The sequence below is a fragment of the Rhea pennata genome, chromosome 2 (genome assembly GCF_028389875.1).
Source record: "Rhea pennata isolate bPtePen1 chromosome 2, bPtePen1.pri, whole genome shotgun sequence".
NCBI classification, from domain to species: Eukaryota; Metazoa; Chordata; class Aves; order Rheiformes; family Rheidae; genus Rhea; species Rhea pennata.
In genome coordinates, this window is record NC_084664.1 from 150,727,700 (window position 1) to 150,752,567 (window position 24,868).

At 36.6% G+C, this 24,868-nt stretch overlaps 1 protein-coding gene across 5 annotated transcripts in view; it reads left to right on the top strand.

The window, feature by feature from the left end:
* Positions 1-24,868, top strand: part of COL14A1 (collagen type XIV alpha 1 chain) — a 134,378-nt gene that overhangs the window by 61,156 nt on the left and 48,354 nt on the right. For all 5 annotated transcript variants that reach the window (XM_062570575.1, XM_062570577.1, XM_062570576.1 and 2 more), the window contains exons 15-28: positions 720-846; positions 1,924-2,063; positions 5,608-5,740; positions 7,677-7,748; positions 8,514-8,656; positions 12,118-12,247; positions 13,365-13,487; positions 14,923-15,072; positions 15,766-15,882; positions 17,781-17,927; positions 20,131-20,205; positions 21,458-21,597; positions 22,842-22,965; positions 24,129-24,272. In XM_062570575.1, coding sequence (XP_062426559.1) covers positions 720-846; positions 1,924-2,063; positions 5,608-5,740; positions 7,677-7,748; positions 8,514-8,656; positions 12,118-12,247; positions 13,365-13,487; positions 14,923-15,072; positions 15,766-15,882; positions 17,781-17,927; positions 20,131-20,205; positions 21,458-21,597; positions 22,842-22,965; positions 24,129-24,272 — 1,765 coding nt within the window. The remainder of the gene's footprint in view (positions 1-719; positions 847-1,923; positions 2,064-5,607; positions 5,741-7,676; positions 7,749-8,513; positions 8,657-12,117; positions 12,248-13,364; positions 13,488-14,922; positions 15,073-15,765; positions 15,883-17,780; positions 17,928-20,130; positions 20,206-21,457; positions 21,598-22,841; positions 22,966-24,128; positions 24,273-24,868) is intronic.

The window sequence follows — 24,868 nt, forward strand, 5'->3', positions numbered from 1 at the left end:
CACTTGTTGGCCTCTTCCTAAAGGTAACTCTTAATATAGATAAGGTCTTGTCTTCAATCATTATAATGGTGTTGGAACTTCTCAGACTTGCTTTAATATACTTTGTACTGTGAGTGAAGATTCAGTAGCTCTTATGTCTATTGAAAAAGTAGGTGGCATTTTCTTTGTTTGCTTTGGATTGGTGTTGGTTTCCCTATGGTGCTGAGCTAACAAGACACGGGATAATTGGACTGATACTTGCCAGTTTATACAGGTTTGAGTTTTGTATCCTGTGCAAAGTCACATTAACTGTATTCTGGATAGAGACCAGATAAAACTGTCATCTTTTATCTTGACAAATATTAACCGTAATGGTTTATGCAATGCTTATCCATAATAGGGGTAAGGGACTTGATTTGATAACCCAGGAAGTTCCTTTCATTTGCATGTTCCTGAATGTACAATGCTGATACTATAGCTAATGAGCTAGGCTTAGTAAGACTGTATTCTCGTTTACTCTAGCTTGTCATAAACGTGAAGATTTATTTTTAATGGATTTTGCCAGGATTTATGGCCCTGAATTTATCTTTGCTCATAGTTTCAAAGAATTTCTTTTCTGGTTACATGACTTTTTCTCTCTCTATTAGCCAGAAAAATTTCAGAGACAGATACTGTAAATTAATTTTCTTTCCTTATTCCTAAGTATGGTCAATATCTACTGCAAATTACACTTTCTATAGGTGGAAGTTGATCGTGTTTCAACATATACTCTACAAAGTCTGACATCCCTTACAGAATATACTGTTGCTATTTTCTCCCTATATGATGAAGGCCAGTCCGAACCACTTACTGGCAGCTTTACAACAAGTGAGTATTGCTGAACTTTCAAAGGTTTTCCAAGAAGAATTTTGATATTCACTTACTTTACTGAAAGTACGATCAATAACAGCAAGCATCTCTGACTGTGTATTCGGAGGTATGGAGTGCTTACTATTCAGTTCATGGAGTTTTCAGTGATTGCACCCTTATTATGGGGCCAATTTCATCCTCACTCATTGGAGCAAGCACTGACATCACGAAAACATTTGTGTGGATAAGGTTAATTTCTTTGGTGTTTGCAGAATCAGCCATTTTTAAAACATTTTTTATTCCATTTAGGCAGTAAAACAGCTGTCTCCACAGCTTTCTGAAGCATCATTCAACATGATGGCATTTATCTCTTTGTCTGAAATGTGATGAATTTTGAATCATACCTCTAACTAGTGAATGGTATACGCAATAAAGGGTACAACCTTAAATACAGTGGGAGAAACTGGAACAACGAAAGAAGAAAATATAAGACACCTAAGGCTCCTGGGGTCCCTTTAGCACAGTTACAGTTTGGAGCAGTTCTGCAAGTTGTCTGTTCATTAAACAATTGGCTGATAACGCTTTTAACCTTCTCCAGCATAGCAATAGGAGGAGAAGGTCCTTGAGGGAGGAAAGAGAAACATGAGGTGGACAAGGAAAAAGGACATACACATCAGCAGGAGGCTAATAGCCACATGCCAAGTGTGAGTGGGAATGCATATAGAGCCTCTGACAAGGGCGGAGATTGGGACGTTGGTCTGAGGTGAAGGAAAAGAAAAGAGCGTAGTGCACAGGGCTCTGAGTAAAGGAGAATGAGACTTGCATGGAGCTCCTTCAATAGAGAGAGAACAAGGAGGAATTAATGCATGTAGTTGGAGTAGAAAGAGCATATATTGTGAGTGTTCCCCTCCTCCAGTTATGAAACACTTCCCCAAGTACCAGTAAACAAGCAAAGAATCAGCAATGTCTTTGTTAGCTACCTCTAATGAAATACTCTTCCTAGCAAGCTGCACATGAAATGGTTTGTGCCTGATGTTGTCTATGGGTTTCAGAAAATAATTCACTCTCACTTCTCCTTTGTATAATATTTTGCAGAAAAGGTTCCAGCTCCCCAGCATTTGGAAGTTGATGAAGCATCAACAGATAGTTTTAGGGTCAGCTGGAAACCTACCTCCTCAGATATTGCTTTTTACAGATTGGCATGGATACCTTTGGATGGCGGGAAATCAGAAGAGGTGGGTTGCCTTAAGTCTCCAAGGGTGTGAAATGGAAGAGGGAATTCCACTCTGAAGACACCTGTGCTGCAGACACTTAACTTTTGCCAACTAAGTGTGGCCAGTTGACTCATTCAGGGAAGAATCTGCCCCATTACAAAACTCTCTGAAACAAATTCAAACCAATATTCCTGTTGGTTTTGAAAAGGAGGTGAGGAAAGAGGAGATCTTTAGTGAATAATCAGTCATCTAGTCTGTAATGTACCAACCGCCACAGACCTAGCATTGCTGTTCTGTACTGCTTCAGTTTTCAGAGGGTTGTATTGTTTGCTTTGCTGTGAAGAAGATGAATCTGGCTGAGCAACAGTTGTCATAGCCTCAGATGAGGCTCTAAACTTGTCTAATAAGCTGTCCACAGTAAAATCTCTTGTTAAGCTTTAGCTATGAAACATTTCTTACAGACTGTATTTTTTTTTCTCTAGGCTTTTGTGCATCTTCTCCGTAGTGCCATTTTCTCATTAGGTTAAATTCTTAAATGATTTTTTCCTCTCTTTGGATTTTTCTGCTTTATTTTCCTTTTCCAGTTACTTTCCCAAATAAATCACTTTTCCAAATTTTCTTCTTTCGTAGTCTCTCCTATCCTCTCCTCCTCTTTCTCTTTTTAATCCCTCTTTCCCCTCTTTTATACTCCTCAATCTCCTATACTTTCTGAAACATCTCTCTCTGTTAGCATCTGTGCTGTGAAGAGAGGCCGCATCTACCTGGGCAAAGGCCTGGTGGGGAGGATGATGTTGCTGGGCCTAGGTTTCGTACATCATTTTTCCTTTCATTAGGGTGGAAAGTGGTCTCTTCAGATTAGGTTATGTGGCATTTTCCTGGAAGTTAGCCTAGCCTTATTCTTACTTCCCTTCCTTCCACCTGGCAAGAAGCAGTCCCATGAACTGTTGAAAGAAATTACAGGACGGGGCAGGAGAAGAAGGAATTTGCAAATGAGCGAGCTGACACAGGTCATCCCCTAGAATTTCTCCTGCAATAGATGGACTGATTTGTTTCTGTGTTAATTTCCAGTGAGTAGTTGCCAGCAAATCCCTTTAATCCATATGTGTTTTTGTAGTGGGATTTATGTTATCTGTGGTGTTTTCTGAATGTGAGAATAAATGATCACAAAATATTTGAACTTTTAAGATCCCACTTACTTGGTTCATTCATTAGGAATTGCTGGAGGCCCTCATGTTTTTGTATCTTGAAATATTAAAAATACCCAAGCTGCTTTCTTGTTTTGCTTGCATGACCTCTCTAAGAGGGTCAGGCCAAGGATAGCACAATACCTCCAGGCTCTTGCCTCTTTAAACCTTTTTTCCCAGCTAAGTGATCAGTCATGCAGAGAAACAACATGTGCTCGCTCTCTCTCTTCCAAGACCAGGCTTGCCAGTTAGCTGAGTGGGGTCACAGAATGGTGATGAGAATTACACACCTCGCAGCTTACTTCACCCACACTATTGATGTGTGAGAGAGTTGTGCAGTGTTAGCACTGAAGAGCTGGAATAGGGTTTTTGAAAATGGCCTTGTATATGTAGGTTAAGAGTAGAGAATTCACGTTACATCCTTGCATTGGTTACTCTTCTTGCTATCCCTGTTATTTGTCCGCTCCGCCTGAAAGTTCAGCGCCTTCAGAAGCTTCAGAAAGGATGCCAAATTCACTATAAGATGGTAACTATGTATAGAAAATTCATGATTATTTGATACACCTGACTAGAAGCTTTGAGGAACTGCAAAGGAAGGTATTACTTACACCTACTTAGAATACAGCTAGACTCACTCAAGATCACTTGTGAATTTTTCCCAAGAAAATTTTTGCTAAAAAGTGTGCAGTGTGGGGTGCCTAATTCATAATTTGGTTGGTGCAGAAGACATGGGCCCAATTCTCTGCTTTCATTTTCTGAGTTCAGGAAGTCTGTGATTGTTTTATGGGTCCCTCCTCTACACAGTATGTTTTTTTCCTGGACTTTGCCTATTTGTCAACTAAGGAAATCTTATTCTGTGATAGCGAAAAAAATGAAAGGTGATTTGCTATTTCTGCTGACTGCTGTAGTAGATTTTATGCAGTGTAAGCATTGTTTGGTTTCTAATATAAACCTTAATATGATTCCCTTTGTACAGTGGCCACCTTTAAAAAACTTGCTAGTGTTACTCTAGAGAAAGATTGTTTTATCCTAGTATTTGTCTGCATAGCCTAGAAACTGTTCCCAAAACCAGTCAACTCATTTCACTAGAATTGCTGCTCAGGTTCTTTGTACTCTGCTTCACAGTTCCTCTGGTTCCAACTCCATCTGTTGATCCTTTCCAAAAGAAATACTAGAAACCAAAAAAAAAAAAAAAAAAATCCAAAGTGAAACCTTCCTCTTACAGTTGAGATTGCATTTGTGAATATTCTTCTGCTGTTATAGGTTAAAAAAATCAAGGAAATTTCCTATGTAAAACACCACAACGTGCATCAAATTCATCAACAAAACTTCTCCCATAGTTTCCAAGTCTACAGCAAATGTCTGTTCTGTTACAACATACAAACCACTTGATTTCTTTGGCTGTGGACAGACATCCTTTCTGGATTTAGCTCTGTCAGTGGAATATATTTCTTCTTCTTCAAGCAGTTTGCTACCACCTTCCTGCTGCAGATTATCATTTCGTGTACGCACACAGCAAATCTGCTAGCAATACAGGCTGCGTGAGCATTCCCTCACCCTGCTCAGTCCTAGTGAACCAGACCTAGTAATACAACAGCAAAGACCAACTATTTAAACTGTTTGAGGTGGCGTTCTGGTGAGTGGGGAACCGCAGATGAGCTGCTGTGCTGCCAGCCTCGGGGGGAGGGAGTGTAATAACCTAAAGCAGCTGGGAGATGGTGGAGTTAGTAACCTTTTACCTTTATACAACTGTTCACAGCATCTTTTTTCCCTCTGAGTGAGATTCAACTGTGTGGAACCGTAATTCAGATTATAATTGTGTTAGCTAGTGGCAGCCTATTCTTACCTTCTGAGGCTGCCAAGATACTACCTTAACGTTGCTGATGCTGAGATCATGTTCAGTGACAAAGAGAAAATTTGAAAACCTCAACGTAGGTAGTTTAAGTTAAGTATAGGAACAGCATTTTGCAAAGCCGTGGAATTGCTGAGTGTGTTTGCTGTAATGAGGTTCGAATGGTAGAAAAGTAAACTAAAGTTTATCTAGTGTTGTGCTGCTTTCGTCAGTGAATTTCAGTGATAATTTGCAAAGGAAATGCACATGGTCAGCTTTAACAATTAATTAGCTGTGGGTGAAAGTCTAAGGTCGCACATTAAAACAATCAAGCCAGCAACGAAGTAATAAATACATTTTAAATATTCTTAACATTTTTTTCCCAAACTTTTTCTGTGATACTTCTTATTTCAGTGTAATTAGTAAATTATTTGGGCATATTGGAGTATAGTTTTCTGTGATTTTAAAGTAGAATCTATTTTCTTCAGTCAACTTATATAAGTTAATAAAACACAGAACGCTTTTGCTTTAATCTTGCTCTATTTTTTAGGTTGTCTTAAAAGGAGACACAGACACTCATGTTATTGAGGGTTTGTTGCCCAATACAGAATACGAAGTTTCTTTACTGGCAGTTTTTGATGATGAAAGTGAAAGTGAAGTTGTTGCTGTACTTGGAGCGACATGTAAGAAAAAAATACTGATTATAAATTTTAGAAGTTTTTTAATTTAATGCATAAATCTTATATTTAAGATATAGTCAATCTTCTAGTGTCTCTAACATGGAAAAATATGATGATTGCTGACTGTATTTTCCACTTTTTTTATTTAATATTGTGTGATAGATGGCATTGAATCAAGATGATGGTTTGGCTCCATCTCTGAGCAGTGTTATTAATAGCCTTTGGATGAGAGAATATGTTCCTTCATCCTACATTTCAATATTCAGTCATGGAACAAGATTTCCGTATTAAAAGCTATAATAGGTTTTGTTTGGAGAATAAATGTTTTAAAGTAAATAGTTTACAAGAATTCCATTAAAAATGTTTGGCATTTGTACCATGCTTTTTTCCATCCTATTTTTGTAATTTATACTCACTTATAAGTTGCACTTATTCTTGGCTGTAATAGTAATCCAGAAAGTTTACACTAATGTCTGTGAAATTAACATGGAAGTAACAAAAATAAAACTTTAAATCATTACAGTGTAATATTATAGCTCCTAACTGAAACAGTGGCCAGCTATTTCAGTTAGGTTGCTGGAGTTCAATGGCATACTTAGCATGTATTTAATGTATTTAAACCCATTGCTATTTAGTAAAGAAATACATTTTTTACTTTGAGCATATGTTTAAGTGCTTTACTAAATGTACGTGTCCTAATTCACTTCACCAAGTCCTAATTCAGGCCGGAGAGTTGGATTAGAGGCACATGGAGATGCAACTGCTATACTTGAACGATATCCACTATAATAATCTGTGTTAAAATCATTGCCCTGAAGATGTTCATCTCTCTTTTCCTCTCTCACATCACTAGTGTTTCCCATACCCATTTCTAAAGTAATTTGAATCTGAAAAATGTATTATTTTGTTCTAAACCTGTTTCTGGAGAAATGTACGGTTTGTGGAAATTGGCTTTACTTAGTACAAGCAGATGATTTGAGAGGACCAACCTGAAAAAGCCTCTCCTTCCTCTCTACGTCAAACATCATCACACATAAAAAATAACTTGTCCGTGACTGACAGTGTTATTTCTTCCCTATGAAATTAGACTTCTTTAGATTTACTGGAAGATACGATTTTTTTTTGTGCAAAATGAAGCACTTCAGAAAGTAAGGGAAAAGGCACCTGTTCAGCAATTTATTTCTATCATATTAAAGGAGCTCTTCTGTGGGAAAATATTTGATTTTGTTTTTAATCTACCTTATTAAAGTATCAGTAAATTACTGCTGAAAAGCAGGTTGGGACACTTGTTGGTATGATGTAAACCAATGTGTATCCTTTCTATTTCTCCTATTCAATGAGGAAAAAAAATGTGAAAACTCATGCACACATTTTATTTTTATGGATAGTGACTTGGTTAAGTCAATATTTTGGTTAAATCAGTATTTTTCATGTGTAAATTGAAAAATGTATTTGATTACCATTAAATTAATCTCGGGGTTGATCTTGAATCTTCTGTTAAGACAAGAGGTATTTACCCATTCAAATGATGCTGGCTTTGCCAAGTGCTGCTGAGTGTCCTTCCTCTTTTTACTTGGACAAGTGTATTTGCTCTTTTTACTTAAAGATCTCTCAATTGGTTAATATGACATTCTTAAGAAAAGGTGAAAATCATGGTGCAGTGCTCAGCCAGAAACATAAACGTGGAAGACCATATGTATTCTTATTCAATGGTACAATTTACGGTTGTCTTATCTGCAGAGCTAAGTGCTGATCCGGCAAATATATTTGCCTAAAGTAAACTAAACGAATAGTTCTCTTTTAGTTTCTAAAATGCCCAGGGTGTGGGGGATGCTTGCGGGGAGGGGTACAGTTTCGCTAGTGTAATTAGAAATAGGAGATACATACTGTGACTTCCTTATCGTGTTGAATTGTTATCAAGGTGTGTGTTGTTTTTCAGTTGAGAGGACTACCACAATACCTACCATTGTGACTACTAGCAGTACCACAGCTTCTAAGCCCACAACAGCAGGTAATTGAATAAATATAAACAATTTCAATGCTGAAGGCAAGGAACTAAGGCTCTCCGCAGTGTATCACCCTTGGCAGATCAAGGAGCAGAGAGCTGTGATATTAATGATGGGCTGATAACCCCAGTTCCTGATGGTTCACCTGTTCGGTGCAGACCTTTGTGGAGGTATAGACTCCAAAGGTGGGATGTCACCTGCAAAAGGCATACGCTGTCCTGCTCCTCCACGACCCTTCTGCTTGTTTCCAGCTGCCTGTACCCAGCATGTGGGGCTGAGGAACCAAACTAACATGATGTAGGGACTCTGAATGGTACTAGAGATGTTATGTCGGAACAAAGAAACTGAATCCAAATTGGAAAATCCAGCTCCCTTTTGTCTTTATTTGGTGGCTGAGAACACTTGTTTTGTTTGAATGTTCTGTTTGTTTTTCCTAAAATTAGAAAGTTGACATTTAGGGATCAACAGTTATACGTTATTTCTCTTCTGTAACATTCTAGCTGTAGTAGATTTTTGATTATCTAAAGCTCTACAAGTCAAGGAATTTAATTAAACAAAGCATGTAGGATAATACGTATTAACTGAACGATAAGTATTATTTTATTCAGTTATTAATATTTAGTTGTTATTAAGCTCCAGATGGATCTGCAGATCCACCATGACTTCAGTGGAGATGTAATGTAGCTTGCAGTTAGTTGATGATAATTAACACAATTTTAAATCTAAAAATAGAGTTTAGAAATTATTAATTGAATTATTTTTGGCTTTAGTTTTTCGACCAGGAATAAGAAACCTTGTTATAGATGATGAAACAACATCAAGCCTGAGGGTGTTATGGGACATTTCAGATTATAATGTTCAGCAGTTCAGAGTGACCTATCTCACTGTAAGAGGTGATCGTGCTGAGGAAACGGTAAGAATGGTCTGTATGGGTTTCTTGTATGGCTCATAGGCTTGAAAATTTTATTTAATAATTGCTAAGGCATAGTCTTGCCTTATGTGACACTCTTGTTGCAATTAGTAGATGATCTGTGTTTTGTATTACTGAGATTGAACTTGACATCTTTGATCCTACAGTACCTGACGCACGGCACACAAGAGCAGTCAAATCAGATGAAGATAAAGGCTCTGTTCTATGTGTTAATCCTAGGCCTTTCTCTATCCTGAAATTGTTTTTTAACACCTCTCAATTTTTGCACAGAATGATCTTGAATAATTTCTTCCATTCAGCAGTTTTGTTCCTTTCCTCATTTTATACTAAGTCAGTATAATTAGGGCTCAAATACAGACCTCTCATACTGCTTACATAACCTAAACATGTCACGATAAGAAGTGTCACTGCACTTTTTAATTTAAATGCCTAGATATGCTTGCTATTCTTTAAGTATCATGTGATGATTAAAACTAATATTGTTTTATAGAAACTAGAGCTTCTGATGCTCAAGACATTAGGAAAATATCTGAAAGCATGACTAGTACTATGAGTACTATTTTGTGCATATAGCAAAAAAAAAAAAAAATCCTAAGTGCTTTATTTTAAGATTTCATAGTTTTGCAATAATTACAGAATTCTGTGAGGCCAAGAGCTTTCTTTTTAACACTTGGAGAAATGTTAATATTTCAATACATGCTTTCTGCAAAAATCAATTTTTTTAATTTTAAGATAGTTATATGTAGATACTTTTAATAGAGTAAACTGCATAGTTCAAGGTTAGTTTCTAACTTAATAATTCAGAATGCAAAAATATTCCCCACATCAACCTCCTTCAGTTTTGTTGATGTCAGTCATGTAACTCACTTCTGTTCATATCAGTTATATTAAAAATATAGCATTTTTTTTTTGGTACCAGCTGCTGCCTATTTTTCTTTAAAGACCGTATCAATAAAAATGGTTTGAAAAGGATTTACTTAAATATTTTTTCTAGAAAGAACATGAAGTAGTCTTTTTGCATTTTGATTTCATTCATCTTTTATGAGACTTTGATGGAAAACTGCTTTTTAATCATCTCTTTCAACTATGACCTGAAACAAATTCTTAATCCAGTGATTTCCTTTTGAACTGGAAAACATTTTTAGTAAATCTACACTGACTGTATGATAGTACAGTAGATAATACACTGCACAGCAATTAAACTTACACAGCATAATGGGTGCCACTTATATTGTTTGTATGACCATTAGCAGGAATTTCTGAAACTCAGATTCCGTATTTACCATTTCAGCTGTGGAAAGCTTAATCAAATTCAGTTAGATCATATAAATGTAGTTCTGTTTTAGCGTTCAGTGACTAGCTGTTATTTGAAAAGGAAATTAGGACTGTAGGAAGCGTATTTAAATTCTAGCTATCTAGCTATCAGAAGGAATTGAACTGACTCAAAAATGCGTTAAAGAAAATTATAAATTTGTAGGATCAGGTATCTTGATTGTGATTCAGCAAATTATTTAATTTCAAGTAAACAGTTCCTATTATCTTTGGTCATAATTCAGTAAACTAATTAAGCAGGTATTTCAGAGCTTTTGACATTAATCATATGCATAAATTCTTTGCTGAATATGAAATGATTTAAATACATACTTTAAACTAAGCATATTCTAAATGGAAGGAATGTATTTTATCATGTGGCTTCAAGCACCTGAAGTATAACACAGGTGTTAGACGACACACACATTAAATTTTTGGGTGAATGTTCACATCTTCATTTCTGTACATTTCTGTAGCACAACCTGAAAGTTTTGAGGAATCTGTGCTGAAGTATGCTATAGAATGACAATTCTGTGGTGGACGCTTGCCTTACGCTTTTTGGCTCTGATTTCAGCAATATAAATTTCAGTTACTCCTCCCTTTCCATAAAAATATGGAAAAAAATTAGTCTTTGATGCATTTGGCTGAAAATCGAGGTGTAAAAAATGTAATAGAATAGTTTGTACCACAGAAGTGTCAAGCGCTTAATTATATGTGTGTTCTTGGGTGTGCTGTACATGCTGGAAGGATCACATTTTTTGTCTTCCTTCAAGCCAAGAATGTTTCTCATTGCTGAAGAATATAATCTTCTCTGATGTGCAGATGTGGAAAAAAGGGACTTCTCAATACTTGTATCTGTTCTTTGAAAAAGTTGTGTGTTGTTTACAGAAACTTGGATTGTGTCTTTAAGTGTACGTATGGAAGAGGTTAGCATCAATCTTTCATGCACATGTCTTCAGATGATCTTATGCTAATATAATTTCCAGTTTTGAACAATGAATGAAGTATTTTGTTGACAAATCGCAACACTTGGTATACTAGATTAATTTCCTTCTGTATATCACTTGCTAAAATTAGTAGTTTGAATGTATTCAGAGCATTAAAAGTGATGAGAGCTTTCTCTTTTATTCCTCAGAAGATTCTGTTGTGCCATCAACACTTTCTTTTACCTTTTGTTGCATCCATTCCATGTAGCTCCCGATCAGGCTCTCCAGGCCCTCTTAGATTAAGATTTTACTGACAAATTAGAACATTCCAAGGCTTTCCTTGAACACCTAAATCAACCCTAATGCGATACTACTTTCTGAGTCTCTGATTAAAATGCAGTTATTCATTGAAGGTTTTCAGCAAGTACAGAAGAGCAGAAATAACTGCTTGGAAAGAGATCTTGTTCTGCATTATAAGGAGCAGTGCCTAATTCAGCAGTTTGAAACGCTTGCTGTAGCACAGCCAAAACCATCCAGAAGGTGGTTTACAGCTTCTCCACTTCTCTCAGGTAGCCTGATTGGACTCCTGCTGCAGAGCTTCAGTATTTCATGACAGTTGAGGATCCTCTGCTCTTTGTGGGATGTGCTCCTGCTCCTCCTCTCTCGAATAGCTACCTCCACAGATAGCACAAATCTGTTTTAATTGTGCTTGCTTAATTTGTGCTTTCCGATCTCTGGAATCCATGTGTCTTCCTCCCATGAAAGGATGATCTTCTACCCCGGAAGAACATAACAACTGACTTTTGTTGATAGGCATAGTTTTGGGCAATCCCCTTCAGGTCAAGAATAAATGAAATAAAGAGTGTTTATTTTGTCTGTAAGGTACAACTGTTTGAGTAGTAACCATGGGGATAACATCACTGGTTTATGGAGTTGTAGTGCCTCATAGGTTTAATATAAAATTGTTTCTTATGGAGACATTCTCTTTTTTAATTTCACTCAGGTATAATTAATAGATTTCTTAAGAGAAGAGATGGTTGAGTTATTTTATTTTACAGTAGAGCATCAGAAATATTTAAAAATGCAAACTGTAGATTGCTGTAGAGCTGTATAAGTGGAACATGATGTTTTATGTCACCTGTGATATAAAAACATTTTGGACCCTAGTCATTAACCTCATTTGTTTCTGCTACTCTGACCATCCAGGTAATGGTGCCTGGGAGACAAAACAGTGTTCTGCTTCAGCCTCTGCTCTCTGATACAGAATACAAAGTTACCGTTACTCCCATCTATCCTGATGGGGAAGGAGTCAGTGTTTCAGCTCCTGGCAAAACTTGTAAGTGCAAACTTTCTGCTTGTCTCTGGCCAGGATATGTATAAAGAAAGGCTTATTCTTTGGCCTTTTTTTCCTTGTCTGTAATAATGTATTTGAGTAAAAATGTCAGTTTACTTTGCATGACTTGTATGACTCAAGAGCTTTATATTAATTTCAATTCATTGATTTATAAGCAATGGATTAGTTATAATTAAGATATTATGTTCTGTGCTCAAATACTGTAAACTGGCAGAAACTTACCAAGGAATGAATGTTGTAAACCCTTGATAGATAGCCCACCAAGGAAAACCCAACTGCTGGAGAAAATAACATAAGCAATGCCTGTTGGGGTAGAGTTAAACCAAACATTGTACTGTTAGATTTTCTTTCAGGATAGAGTTAAACCAACAGTTGTACTGTTAGATTTTCTTTTGGGTGAGATCATTATGTCCTAAAGGTTATTAGAAACACTGCCAAACTTTTTATAAAAGTGTTTGCATTATCTCTAGAGATCTGACCAAAAGATTACTCAGCTCTAGCTTAAGTTTCCTCTCCACTGTATGTTGGTAAAAAATCATCTCATCAGGCATTGCCAGTCAGCATAGTACAGTTTTATTGAATTATTCTCTTAATGTACATAATTTCTGCCTAAATTGAAATGCCATTTGTGCAGACACTAAAACAAATTGTAATTAGAATTTGCAATTGTAACTGTAAAACAAGTTGTCCTCTGAATCCATTTGAAAGCTCAAGTGTTCACAGGAGTTTAATTTGTACTTGTAAAACTCTTTAATGCATTTGAAATGAAAAAAGCTGTATAAGTGAAAGATAATTATCTCTGAATTGTCTTTTTTTTTCCTATTACTGTTGGGACAAAGTTGAGAATTAATTTGAGAATTTGTTGTTTATTGAGCAGTTGCAAAGCTCTTAATTAATCCTTAGTTGAACTTTCTTAAATACATCAGCATTAATCCACTGCAATAATGAGAAGGATGAATTTGATTAAAACTTTCATTCTGACAACATGAATCTGAGGGTACTGGGTGAGGTTACTTACTATTTTTATGTGCATGTCTGAGTTTTATGCTTGTGCTTGTAAGAGGTACACTTGTTAAAGGACAGCTTTACTTCCTTTTAGTACCCCTGTCTGCTCCTAGAAATTTGCGTGTCTCAGATGAATGGTACAACAGATTACGTATTAGTTGGGATGCCCCACCTTCACCAACTATGGGTTACAGAATTGTCTACAAACCTGTCAACAGTGAGTTTTTTAAATTATTTTATTTTTGTTGTTTGTTTTTGCCTGTAGAGTGTCTTGATACTGTCCTTTGCTGAATTTTATGCTTAAACCCGATACATTATTTGGTTGAAGCCTATAGAGAACAATTTTTAATGTGATTCACAGAGCTTTAAAAGTGCTAGTAACTTAGATGTCTCAGTTTTTAAGTATGAAAGCTTCATAGAATCACTGAATGACATAGGTTGGAAGAGACTTCTGGAGATCATCCGGTCCAATTCCCTGGTCAAAACAGGGCCAACTTAGAACAGGTTCCACCAGACATCATCTAGTTGAGTTTGTAATATTTCCAAGGATGGAGATTTTAGAACCTCTCTAGGCATCTGTTGCAATGTTTGACTACCCTCAGTGTGAAGTTGTTTTACCTAATATCTAATTGCAGTTACATGTATTGGAAGTTTTGACTGTTTCTTCTTGTTCGCCTCTATATTCTCTACACCCTCCCATTAGGTAATTGTAGATAGCATTAAGAATCCCCCATACCATTCCCTTCTTCAGGTATATCAAACTCAACTCTCAGTCTGTCCTTTTATGTCATTTTACTCTGATTCCTTCCATTTATTCCAGTGATTACCTTTCCCCCCTTCCTATATCTCTAGTCTCTGGTTCTCCTACCCTTCAGCTTCCTTCTCTTTACAATGCAAACAAAGGTTTAGTTGCTTTGACTTTTACATCTCAACCTACTCCTCCCAAATACTTGCCATTGTACTCATTGCCCTTTCTGTCTGTGCTGCATCCCGTAATCACCTGCGTGTTACTGCTAGACAAGCCACCCACTCTCATTCAGATTTCTTTAAAAACCTGTTGTCCTCTCATGAGAGTGAAATATGAATGTGTTACCATTAAGGGACTAAAATATTGTCTGAAGACAAAGCTCTGTTTTCTCAAGTGTATCCAGAACATCTAAGCGAAGCATGCCAAAGGAGCGGTTTGCAGTTCTAATTTGGGGATAGTTTTGTTCTCTTCTATTTTCATTATCATTTTTGTACAGTATTAAATGAAACTTGTTTAAGAACCCCTCAGGGACTGCGTTGCTGGCTGGCATCTGCTCTCCCCTGTTGGTCCTGGCACACTATCAAACTAAGGAGATCTTTGGCTGCCTATTTAGGGCAGTAGTAAGTCACTGAAGCAGAACAAGAGAGTCTTAACAGATGCCAGTGTCTAGCCCTAATGAATCCTGCTGCTGAATTTCCCAAGTGTGTTGTGGCTTCTTTCCATACAAGGACCATGCACTGTTCTGAGTAAAATCAGAGTGTTTTTGTTTTTGAATATGTTAAACAAAAATGAGGCAGAAACTTTAGGAGTGCATGTAATTTTGGATAAGCCTAAAGATGAGTGGATGAGTAAATGATTTTTGTTTCATTTCTTTTTCTTTTCTTTTTTTCTTTTTTTTTCCCAGTCCCTGGGCCTGCGTTGGAGACCTTTGTTGGGGATGATATTAACACTATTCTCATTCTAAATCTCTTCAGTGGAACAGAGTACAATGTTAAAGTATTTGCTTCATACTCAACAGGCTTCAGTGATGCCCTAACAGGCGTAGCCAAAACCTGTAAGAATGATTTCATGCTGTTCCCATCTCTACAGACTATTTTGCACTGTAGCTTCAGCTTTGTGCAGCTCTGTAAATGAATTTTCACATGGAAGTCTTTCTCTGTTATGTGCTAATTGCCTGCTGAAAGAAAGTCTCTTTTTTATCAGACTGCATCAGGCTTTAAAATGTCCTACTGGATGTCAGCATGAGATGCATCGTAAAGCAGATGCTACTGTTTATCATTCAAGCATATTTGCCTAATAGTAGATACAAATTTCCTTAATGGAAAGTGCATTTATTCTCTTTTTCCTAGCTCCATGTATATGATTTGAATTAGGTATTATACATTTAAGCATTAGTTTTAAATTAATCTTTCACAGAAATATTGTCATTATAACGATATTTTTATATTACCTGAATTTTAGCAGTGCTCATTAATTAATGTTAACTAAATTGACTTAGTTCCAAACCTTTGGACAAAAGATTCTTGTATGTGTATATACATACATATATATATATATATATATATATATATATATATATTCCTTCCTTTTTTTGGATTTTCTTGACAGCATTTTTCAAAGCAACTGTTGAAATGGTTTGTTAAAAATGAATTGACTCAAGTGTTTCTCTGTAGTTCTTCTGTCATTTTTTTCTTGTATGTCTTATTAGAGAAGTAAATCTACTAATTTTTTTATAATTAATTTTCAGTGTACTTGGGTGTGACAAATCTGGATTCATACCAGGTCCGCATGACTAGTCTCTGTGCTCAGTGGCAGCTTCACAGACATGCTACTGCGTATAGAGTAGTTATAGAATCGCTTGTGGGTAAGTTACTGCATCATTCAATATGCACCCTGCTGTACTGGGTGGATTAGGTTACAGCTGCTGTATCCAGAGAATTGGATTGTATGAGTTAAGAAACTGCATGAGATCATGCCTATAGAGTGGCTTCTGAAAGACTGGAGAGGAGAGAGAGTTGTCTATGCATTAAAAGTTTCAGGAATGGAAGTAGCATTCCTGTCATTTTAAATCAAATAGATGTTGATAACTTGCCCTGTTGATGGGAGAGAGTTCTATCTATCGATAGAATAGAGGTGTTTACCTGAGTTTATCACTGTGTGAGGGAGATGAGATGGATAAAGGTGAACTGAATACATCCAAGATTTTAAATAAAGCATCAATGTTCACTCTTCAGATGTTAATCTTGTAGGGTTAGGATGGACTTGAGGACAGAAAGTTGAGGAAAGCTCTGATTGCATCCAAACCATGTTCAGAGTTAGAACAGGGTCCAGATTTGTCTGTTCTTATTCAGTTGATGGTTAATCATAGTTTGTAGTAATGCTACTCATCTGGATGAGCATGAGATGTTTTTATGTAGCAATACATGGTGTCTTGATCCTTTTAGTACAGACTGTATAGAAAGTGAATTATAACCTCTTACCACTCACTACGATTCTCAGTGTAGCCAGAAGAGGTTATGGAGAAAGTCATTATTTATGTAGACTAATTCTCTTATCCCCAGTAGACGTGAATGAATTTTTTAATTGTGACAAATTAGAAGCTTGGATAACTTGTAAGAAAATTTAATTAATAATTCTAATGAGATCTATCAAATCATGAAAAGTAATACTAATTGGATTGCAAAAAATAATGATCTTTTTTGTCATATGGCAAATGGATGGTGATATGATTTATTTGAAGGCCTGGAATGCAGACAAGTGCAGAAAGCACAGATTTTTACTGGCACAAAGCAGCACTGATTTCCTTCTCATCTAGGAGCCAGCCAATATTCTACTGTCTTGGTAGTGTTCCTTATCATATAGAACTGCCAGAATTGTTTTAACTGAGCCAAGAGAGCCTAAACATGAATAGAATGAACAAAAGTGTGAACATTTGCTTATTATTAACTTCTATCATGAAAAGTTGTGATTATCAGATTCGTCCCATTCAGGCAGCAATCAATTATTTTTATACCGATGCAGCTTCTCCTGATAAGTGTCAGATGTTTTTTCCTTGGCAGTGAGTGACTGTTTGGCATTTTTATATATCCTCTGAAGTATGCGAGATTAATTGCTTATATCTTATTGTAATGCTTCCTTCTTCTACAAATTATGAATTGTGCTGAAGTTTTTCCTCTTGTTATCAAAATATGCATTATACTATTTCCAGTGTTCAGATTTTTTTCAGTTGTAGATATGTTTTGCAGTTGAGAATTTAACCAAATTAATTTCAGAATGCTATAAATGCTATTCTTTAACCACCATGTTAAGTGGAAGTTGGAACACAGTATCTGATTCAGTTCCACGTGCATTACTAAGCACATTAGAGACTCTGAGAACCAGAGACCAAACAAAGACTTCAGTGGAATTACAAAATGCAACAAGTCCTCATTAGACTCTGATAATTTAGGAGCAGATCCAAAGCCCGTTGATGACTGTGTTAGTGTATTTGTTAACTTCAGTTCATGGGATGAAATAATTTTTTTTTTCTGCAAATGACACGTCCCTACATCCCTCAACTCTTACTTAATATGATGGCTGAAATGTTGCAGAAGCCTCTGCACAGAATTTCCAGAAATAAGTTGTCTTGTGGCTTATTAATTTATGTCTACCACTTGCCATTCATCTGCTGTTATGTCCCTTCTAGTTTCACACTTATGTTACACCACTCAAAAAAAAACAGGATAGGAAAATGTGTTTTAATGGTTTCTTGTATGATTCCAGATGGGAAAAAGCAAGAGGTAAATCTTGGTGGAGGAACACCTAGACATTGTTTCTTTGAGCTAACGCCTGACACTGAATATAAAATCAGTGTTCATACACAGCTTCAGGAGATAGAAGGCCCTGCTGTGAGCATCATGGAAACAACATGTAAGTAAAATTGATCAGAGTTCAGCCAGCAATGATAATGTTTGATTGTTTCTAGCTTCTTGCCCTTGACTACAAATATGCTACTACTATGCAGTTTCCTTTATCTGAATTTTAATTTTTCAGCTACATTGTGACTCCTCTGCAAAAGAGCATAAAAGGCTACTTTCTCCAGCTGATTCTTATACAATTGCTGTGTATTACTTGTGAAGTCAGTATTCACACTCGGCAGTTGTGTTGGGCTGCTTAATGAGAATGAAAGAGGGAGGCTGAGTTACCTCCCTTAGTAAAAAGTACCGTTAGGAGATTTTCTTAAAATCTGTGACCCTGTGAGAAGGGGGGAAAAAAAGGATAAAGTGAAACGAACAGAGAAACAAAGTTTTGTATCATGCAACTTTTGTTCTTTAGTAAAATTTCAAACAGTGTCTGAATAATTTAAAGTTAAATGGGGTTTTGTTACCCAGTTTCTTTATGTACCTTAAAAAGAAGTATCTTTTTTAATTCTCAGGTACACAAAGCTTTAGAAAAACCTCACAGACATCTATGAAGGCAGGATGCTGCTTTCATAAGTTTGAAATACTGCAAAACAAAATACATAATGGACAGAATGAAATAAAACTTTTTTAATATTGTTCTTCCTTTCTTCTAGCCCACTTTCAACCCAGCTAGTATGCTTCTCATCCTGTATTACTATACATCACAGTGCTCTTACCCTTCTCTTAGGGTACACGTTTTTATTATTTTCCCCTTCTAGTTGACCCTCCTATATCTATAGTTTCACATAAGAAACAATTGCATAGATGCATGACTCCCATGTCTCATTTTTCCAACCCTCATTGTCACCCTCACTTTCAGGGCAGTGAGGAACAGGACAAGATTCTGCTATTTTTGGTGAAATGTGTTCCCCACACTTGGCAATTAGGGGACTTAACAGAAATTAGAAGTGTCCACCTTGACCTGTGCATTCCCTCTTTAAGGAGATAACAGTCATGGGCTTGAAGTTGATTTGAGGAAGATGGTTTATCTTGTAGAGGAGTTACTGTATCACATCAGAAAAATGAATTATACGGATTGACCTGTACCTCTCCGGTGCTGAGAGCTGCCTTTCGAGTTACTTTATTGCAGCTGTGACACCTTCTAAATGGAAGCTTCTGGCCTTTCTGTGTCTGTGGAAGTCTCCAGGCATTAGTTTCTTTGACGGTGTTTTGGAGTCTTGGCCCTTTGCATTGTTGAAGCCCATGGAGAAACTCCTCTTGGTTTCAAAAGAAGGGAACTTGGATGTGGAACTGAGTCTTGTGTTGAATGGCACTGATCTTTCCCCAAGATAGATGTCTTTCCCAAGCTGCTTATATCTAACTCTATCCATTGTCTAACTATAAACCTAAATTGTATATTATAGCAAACACTGAGTACAGTCTTACTTGAAGAACCAAGGTTTAGTTACATCACGTGTTGTTTCTTATATTAATTGCATTGAAAAATTTGGAAAAAATGTTGTTGGACAAAAGTTAGAACTTTTCCTGACCTATAGATGCGGAAATCAAACATGCTTATGTTATCTTTGAGAGCTCAGCCAAAACTGTATTGAAATTCACTGAAAGAAGCCCTTATATTCAACAAAACTGTCAATCAGTGATCTTGTATTTGTTCAGCTAGGTTTCTGGGAGGTTGTCATTCCCAAAGCTTATCTTTATGGGAAGGGTGAGGAAATAGTTATAGAAACTCTGTATAGAAACCTTAGTAAAAGTCATGGGCATCAGATGACAGACCCATGGTCCTGTGGAGTTGTGCTAGGAACCTCATTTCAGCTGGAGAAGATGATAAAAGAACTCAGGAAAATCTTCATCTTGGTAAAGGAAGGGGCTGCCACAGGGTCTGCTACACTGGGGAAACTAAGAAAGGGGCAGTTCCTGTTGTATTTCAGTAATGCATTGTGTAATTCACACCACTTTCAGAAACTTACTTGGTTTGTAAAAGTGATATTTGATTTGTAAAATTTGGTTTGTAAAGTAATATCCTTTTTTCAGGTGGTCAGTAGAAGAGAACATTACATGCACACATTCACTTACCTTTTCAATTGCATAACTAGTTGGTTAGAAATGAATCTAAAAAAATAGAGGTGAATAGAAAATGCTGTCTCATATAGTTAGAATATATTGGGCTTTTCTTTAAGCATTTTCTGATATTCCTTCCTTGTATTCACCAGTACCCTTTCCAACTCGGCCACCAACTTTTCCTTCAACAACACCTCCACCCCCTACAATCCCTCCTGCGAAAGAGGGTAAGTGCTGCATGTGTGGGATTAGAAGAACTTTAGGGTGTTGATGCAATGGCTTTCTGCTTCTGATACTATTTTAGGTATTTAAGGGTCAGTTTTCAAAATACATTTGCTACAGCTATGCTATTAAGGTAGCTGGCTTAAATGTAATGAGCCAAGAATCTGCCATTGATTATGATATTGTTAAAATTTGCAGGAAGGAGCGTTAATGTCCATGGATTTGCTTTTTCCAGAGCTCCTAAACCATACCTATTTTGCAATGAAATAGATATCATAGAAGTAATTTAAATTCTAAAACAGCATGTTTTTTTAAAAAAAATTTTGCCTACTTTAGGTAATGAGAAACATACTGGCCATGCTCATCCTTTCCTCTTTAAATGTAGACTTCTATTTATCATTTCAACATGTAGTGTTTCAGATAGGTTCTCAAATATTTCTGTGAGGAGAGATGTTGTTGGAGACTGAAGGCCAAATCCTTTGGTTTGAAGTTGGTGTACTAAACTGAGTTACGTTGATGGAGGATTTAATCCGTTAGTACAGAAGAAATACCTTGTGTATGTGTTTTAGATCTGCTTGGCAGCAAATGCTTTTTTTAATCCAAAGAAGAGTAATGAGCAGAAAACCAGAAATACAGGTATATATTCTCCTGTCCCATCCTCTGGATTTTGATGAACGTTTCTCTTCAAGACAAAACATGTTCAAAAACTAATCTTCCTTTGAACCTCTTTGTTTCTGACTCCAGCCAGTGCATCTGGATTCTGTAATACATTGGAGATTCCTCACTGTAATGAGCAAATTCTGTACAGCTCTATAGGACATTTTGCGTAGAAGCCTACTGGAGTAAGATGAGATGGGCAAAACTTCACTTGCTCCTAAATAACAGAACAGGGGGTAAACATAAGCGTTAGAGAGCTTAGTGTAACTTTTGTGTGGACTAGTTTCCATAGTGAAGCTCCACAGCTCATCTTGGGATTCTTTTGGGGGCTCTGGGACTGTGTAAGTGTGTCTGTGACTTTAACAATGTAAATAAAAATGTTTATCCAGTTATTAAAGAACTCCTTGCAGAGCTGTACACCTGCACTGAAATCAATGCCAGCAGGTCCATTTGTTAGTCTAAAGCCTTATTTAGTATTATCAGTTAACTAACTTTAAAAAAGGCTTTTCATGACAGTTAAGTTTTCTTAAGCTATTTATTAGATTTCATGAGGAGTTAAGGCATTGCTCTGATTCCCAAATACTTGTTATTCTTTCTCAGTGTGCAAAGCAGCCAAAGCTGACCTAGCGTTCTTGGTGGATGGGTCATGGAGCATTGGAGATGACAATTTCAATAAAATAATTAACTTCCTGTATAGCACTGTTGGAGCTTTGGATAAAATTGGGCCTGATGGAACGCAGGTAATTGACTTTAGAGAGAGGGAGAGAACATGTGCTTATCGGGGCATTTTAGACTAGCACCAGGAGAAGTGAATCAAAAAGTATTTGGCATCCTTTCATAGGTCTTTTGAAAATATAAACTATTTCATGACAGCAGCGTTTTTTTACTATCTTATTTTATCTGCACCATATGGTGAAATTCATGACATGAATTTTGCTAACAATGTGAAGGCAAAATATCAGTTTAGTCTCCCATAAATATTTCCTAATGAGATACAGGTTGTGTTTTTGGTTTTAACTCATTGTAGTTATTTATTTCTAAATAAGATAAAAAATTGCTTTGATAAGGAAAGTAAAGGTTTAGTTATTTAAAATCATATAGATACAAAATATACAAAGTTTGAAATATAGTATAGTATTTACAGTGATTGTTCTATTGGCATATTTGTATAGCTTATAGAGAAAGATATTTGAATCTACTTCAGAAAAGACTATTTGCAAATGTCTTAATTTTTTTAAGTGTTACCTGTTTAATATGCAGGTTGGGATAGCATTGAAAATGGCTTTTAATTTTTGCAAAGCCTGAAGAAAATTCAGTTTTTGTTGTGTCTTGCAGTCTGGCTGTTTTCTAGAATGTAGTCCATGGTGCTTCAGAAACCTCACATACACTTAATTTAAGCATATGAATATGCCTATGAGAAGAATATTCATGATCTCTTTCAAATCAGAGGCGCCACTTAATATGAAGTTTAATACATCTTTTGTGAATTCTAGGGGCTTAGTATGTGATATTAAAATAGACAGTGTGGACTCATGTGGCAGCATATTTGGGAGAAGGAATGTCTTGCAATGTGGTCTTAAGATATTTCTATTACTTGCTTCAGTATTGCTCCCTAACTCTGAGTTACTTGTGTGTAACTATTCGTTGATGGAGACTGAATAAAGTCCCTGCAGTTGTGTGTGTGTGATAGGATTATGCTTTTGGGCTGGATAGAGAGCTCTTTTGCCAAGGTGGGTATTATTTTTCTCATTCTGTTTGCTGTGAAGTGAAACCAGAATGCATTAAGTGATTGCCAAAGCTGCAGAGGGTGAAATTAAGCTTTATTTAGTGAAAGCTTTTTAAAAAAGAAAAAATGTTCTGGCTTCAATTTAAGCATGCAGCAGAGACACAAGATAAATTCTTGTTTTAAATGTACAGATTCACTTTCTCTTTGCTTATATGTTGCGTGGTGCTTAAATAACAAATATATCTTCTATGTGCACAGGTGGCAATAATCCAGTTCAGTGATGATCCCAGGACAGAATTCAAATTGAATGCATACAAAACAAAAGAGACTCTTCTTGAGGCTATTCAGCAAATAGCTTACAAAGGAGGAAATACAAAAACAGGTGAGAAAGCTTGTGATTGTGATGCACATTTTTGCCCTGCTGCTCTCTCTGCAGCATTTCGTTTCCATTTGGTAAGTGGTTTAGGATGTCAGTGCAAAAGCAGTGATGATACCGTATCTCCACACTGGAGGTGAAAGGTTGGGCTCTGAAGTATAACGTATTCCCAGGTAGAAAGTCTTTTGGAATCTGCAGTTCACAGCTTTCACACTCTGCTTCTGGGTCTTCAATCAACAGTGAGGTCAAGGATCAGTGGAGAGAGGGAGATAGGCAGAACCGACTGACTTTGGGAATTGGGGAAGGTAAAATGGGGAGTAATATGAAATCAGCTTGGCAAGTGGAAAAGTGAGAGGGCAGAGAAGGTGGGAGGGAGACTGCAGAGCATGTAGGAAAACAGTGGACCGAGTGGAGGGTCTCTTTGGGTGTAAGCCAGGACAGTTAAGCCTCAGTGGTATGTTTAGGACTTGGGGCTAAGGAGAGAGGTCTGTTAACTGAATGTAGTTATATTTTAATTAGCCCCTTAGGATAGCTCTCTGATGTGAAGAAATTAAAGATGACTACTGAAAGAGTTAAAATCTGTCTTAGTTGGAACCATATGTTTTATTACTCTCAGACTGCACAGAAATTCCTTACAGCTGTTGCATTGCATCAAATCTCCATAGGATCAGAATGACACGTTTTCCATTTACTTGAGAAAACGCTACAGTGGCACATTTCAGTTGTTACCTTGTCTGTGCCCTACAATCCAGTAGGGAAAGATTTTGTTATCTTTAACCTGCACAGAGCACCCCTTTTCAAATGTGCTGTGTTCTTGAATTTCACCTTCTGGACTGAAGAAACTGATGGCTGAAGCCATCAAATTTTCAAAAACTAGGATCAAAATCAAACTTCTAAATCTTTATTTTAGCAACTGTGGAATGTGTTAATTTACATACTACTGAGCACCCAGCATCTATAAAAAAAAAATCCATTTATGGCTAGCTGCGCAGCATTCTTCAGTCTTGTGATAATTATTCATGCATTTAACCATGGTTCTGGGTAGGCACTTTTCAGACAGATTGGGAGATACGGCGATTTTTGCTTTTATTGGTATCTAACATATAATATGAGAAGCCGATAGAAATTTGATTTATTTCAAAGTATGTTGTCATTTTCTTCTGTTTCAGGCAAAGCCATTAAGCATGCAAGAGAAGTCTTGTTTACTGGAGAGGCAGGCATGAGAAGGGGCATTCCCAAAGTGTTGGTGGTCATTACTGATGGGCGATCACAGGATGATGTGAACAAAGTCTCCAGAGAGATGCAACTAGATGGTAAAAAGTAGTTTTAAGAACTATTCACATTTTTTTCTTATTAATCATAAATGCTTAAGTTTGGACAGAAGGATACTCAAGTTTAGATAAAGCAGATAGCAAATGCTGAGAAATTCAGAATGTCAGTAGGGTACAGTTAGTTTCTATATACTTTTTGTAACTAACATTGTTGTTGCTCATTCTGAAGGCAGTTCTAAAACCATGTAGCACTCAGTGGGATTGTTCACATGACGAAGTATTTAGAAGACATGATCCTGGGAATATGCACTGGGAGCTGTGAAAAAATACTAGAAATACTAGAAAAAATACTAGAAAATTGAATTGTTTTGCTCTCTATACAAGAGTTCTTTTGAGTATTCTTCCATGTGTTCTTTTACTAGTTTTGAGCTGCTGCTTGTCTTACACTATTTACTTTTTTTTCTAAAGACTATTTTAATGCTTTAAACTATCACACAGTGTTGTGTTTCTAAGCATGAGAATTAGGTTAGTTATGTAGAAATGTCTGTTAGTGAGGTCTGTATCAAAACCCAAAGTGCGCAGAGTGCTGAATAGAATGGAACTAAAGGACAGAAGAAAAAAAGCTATGGTCCATTTGA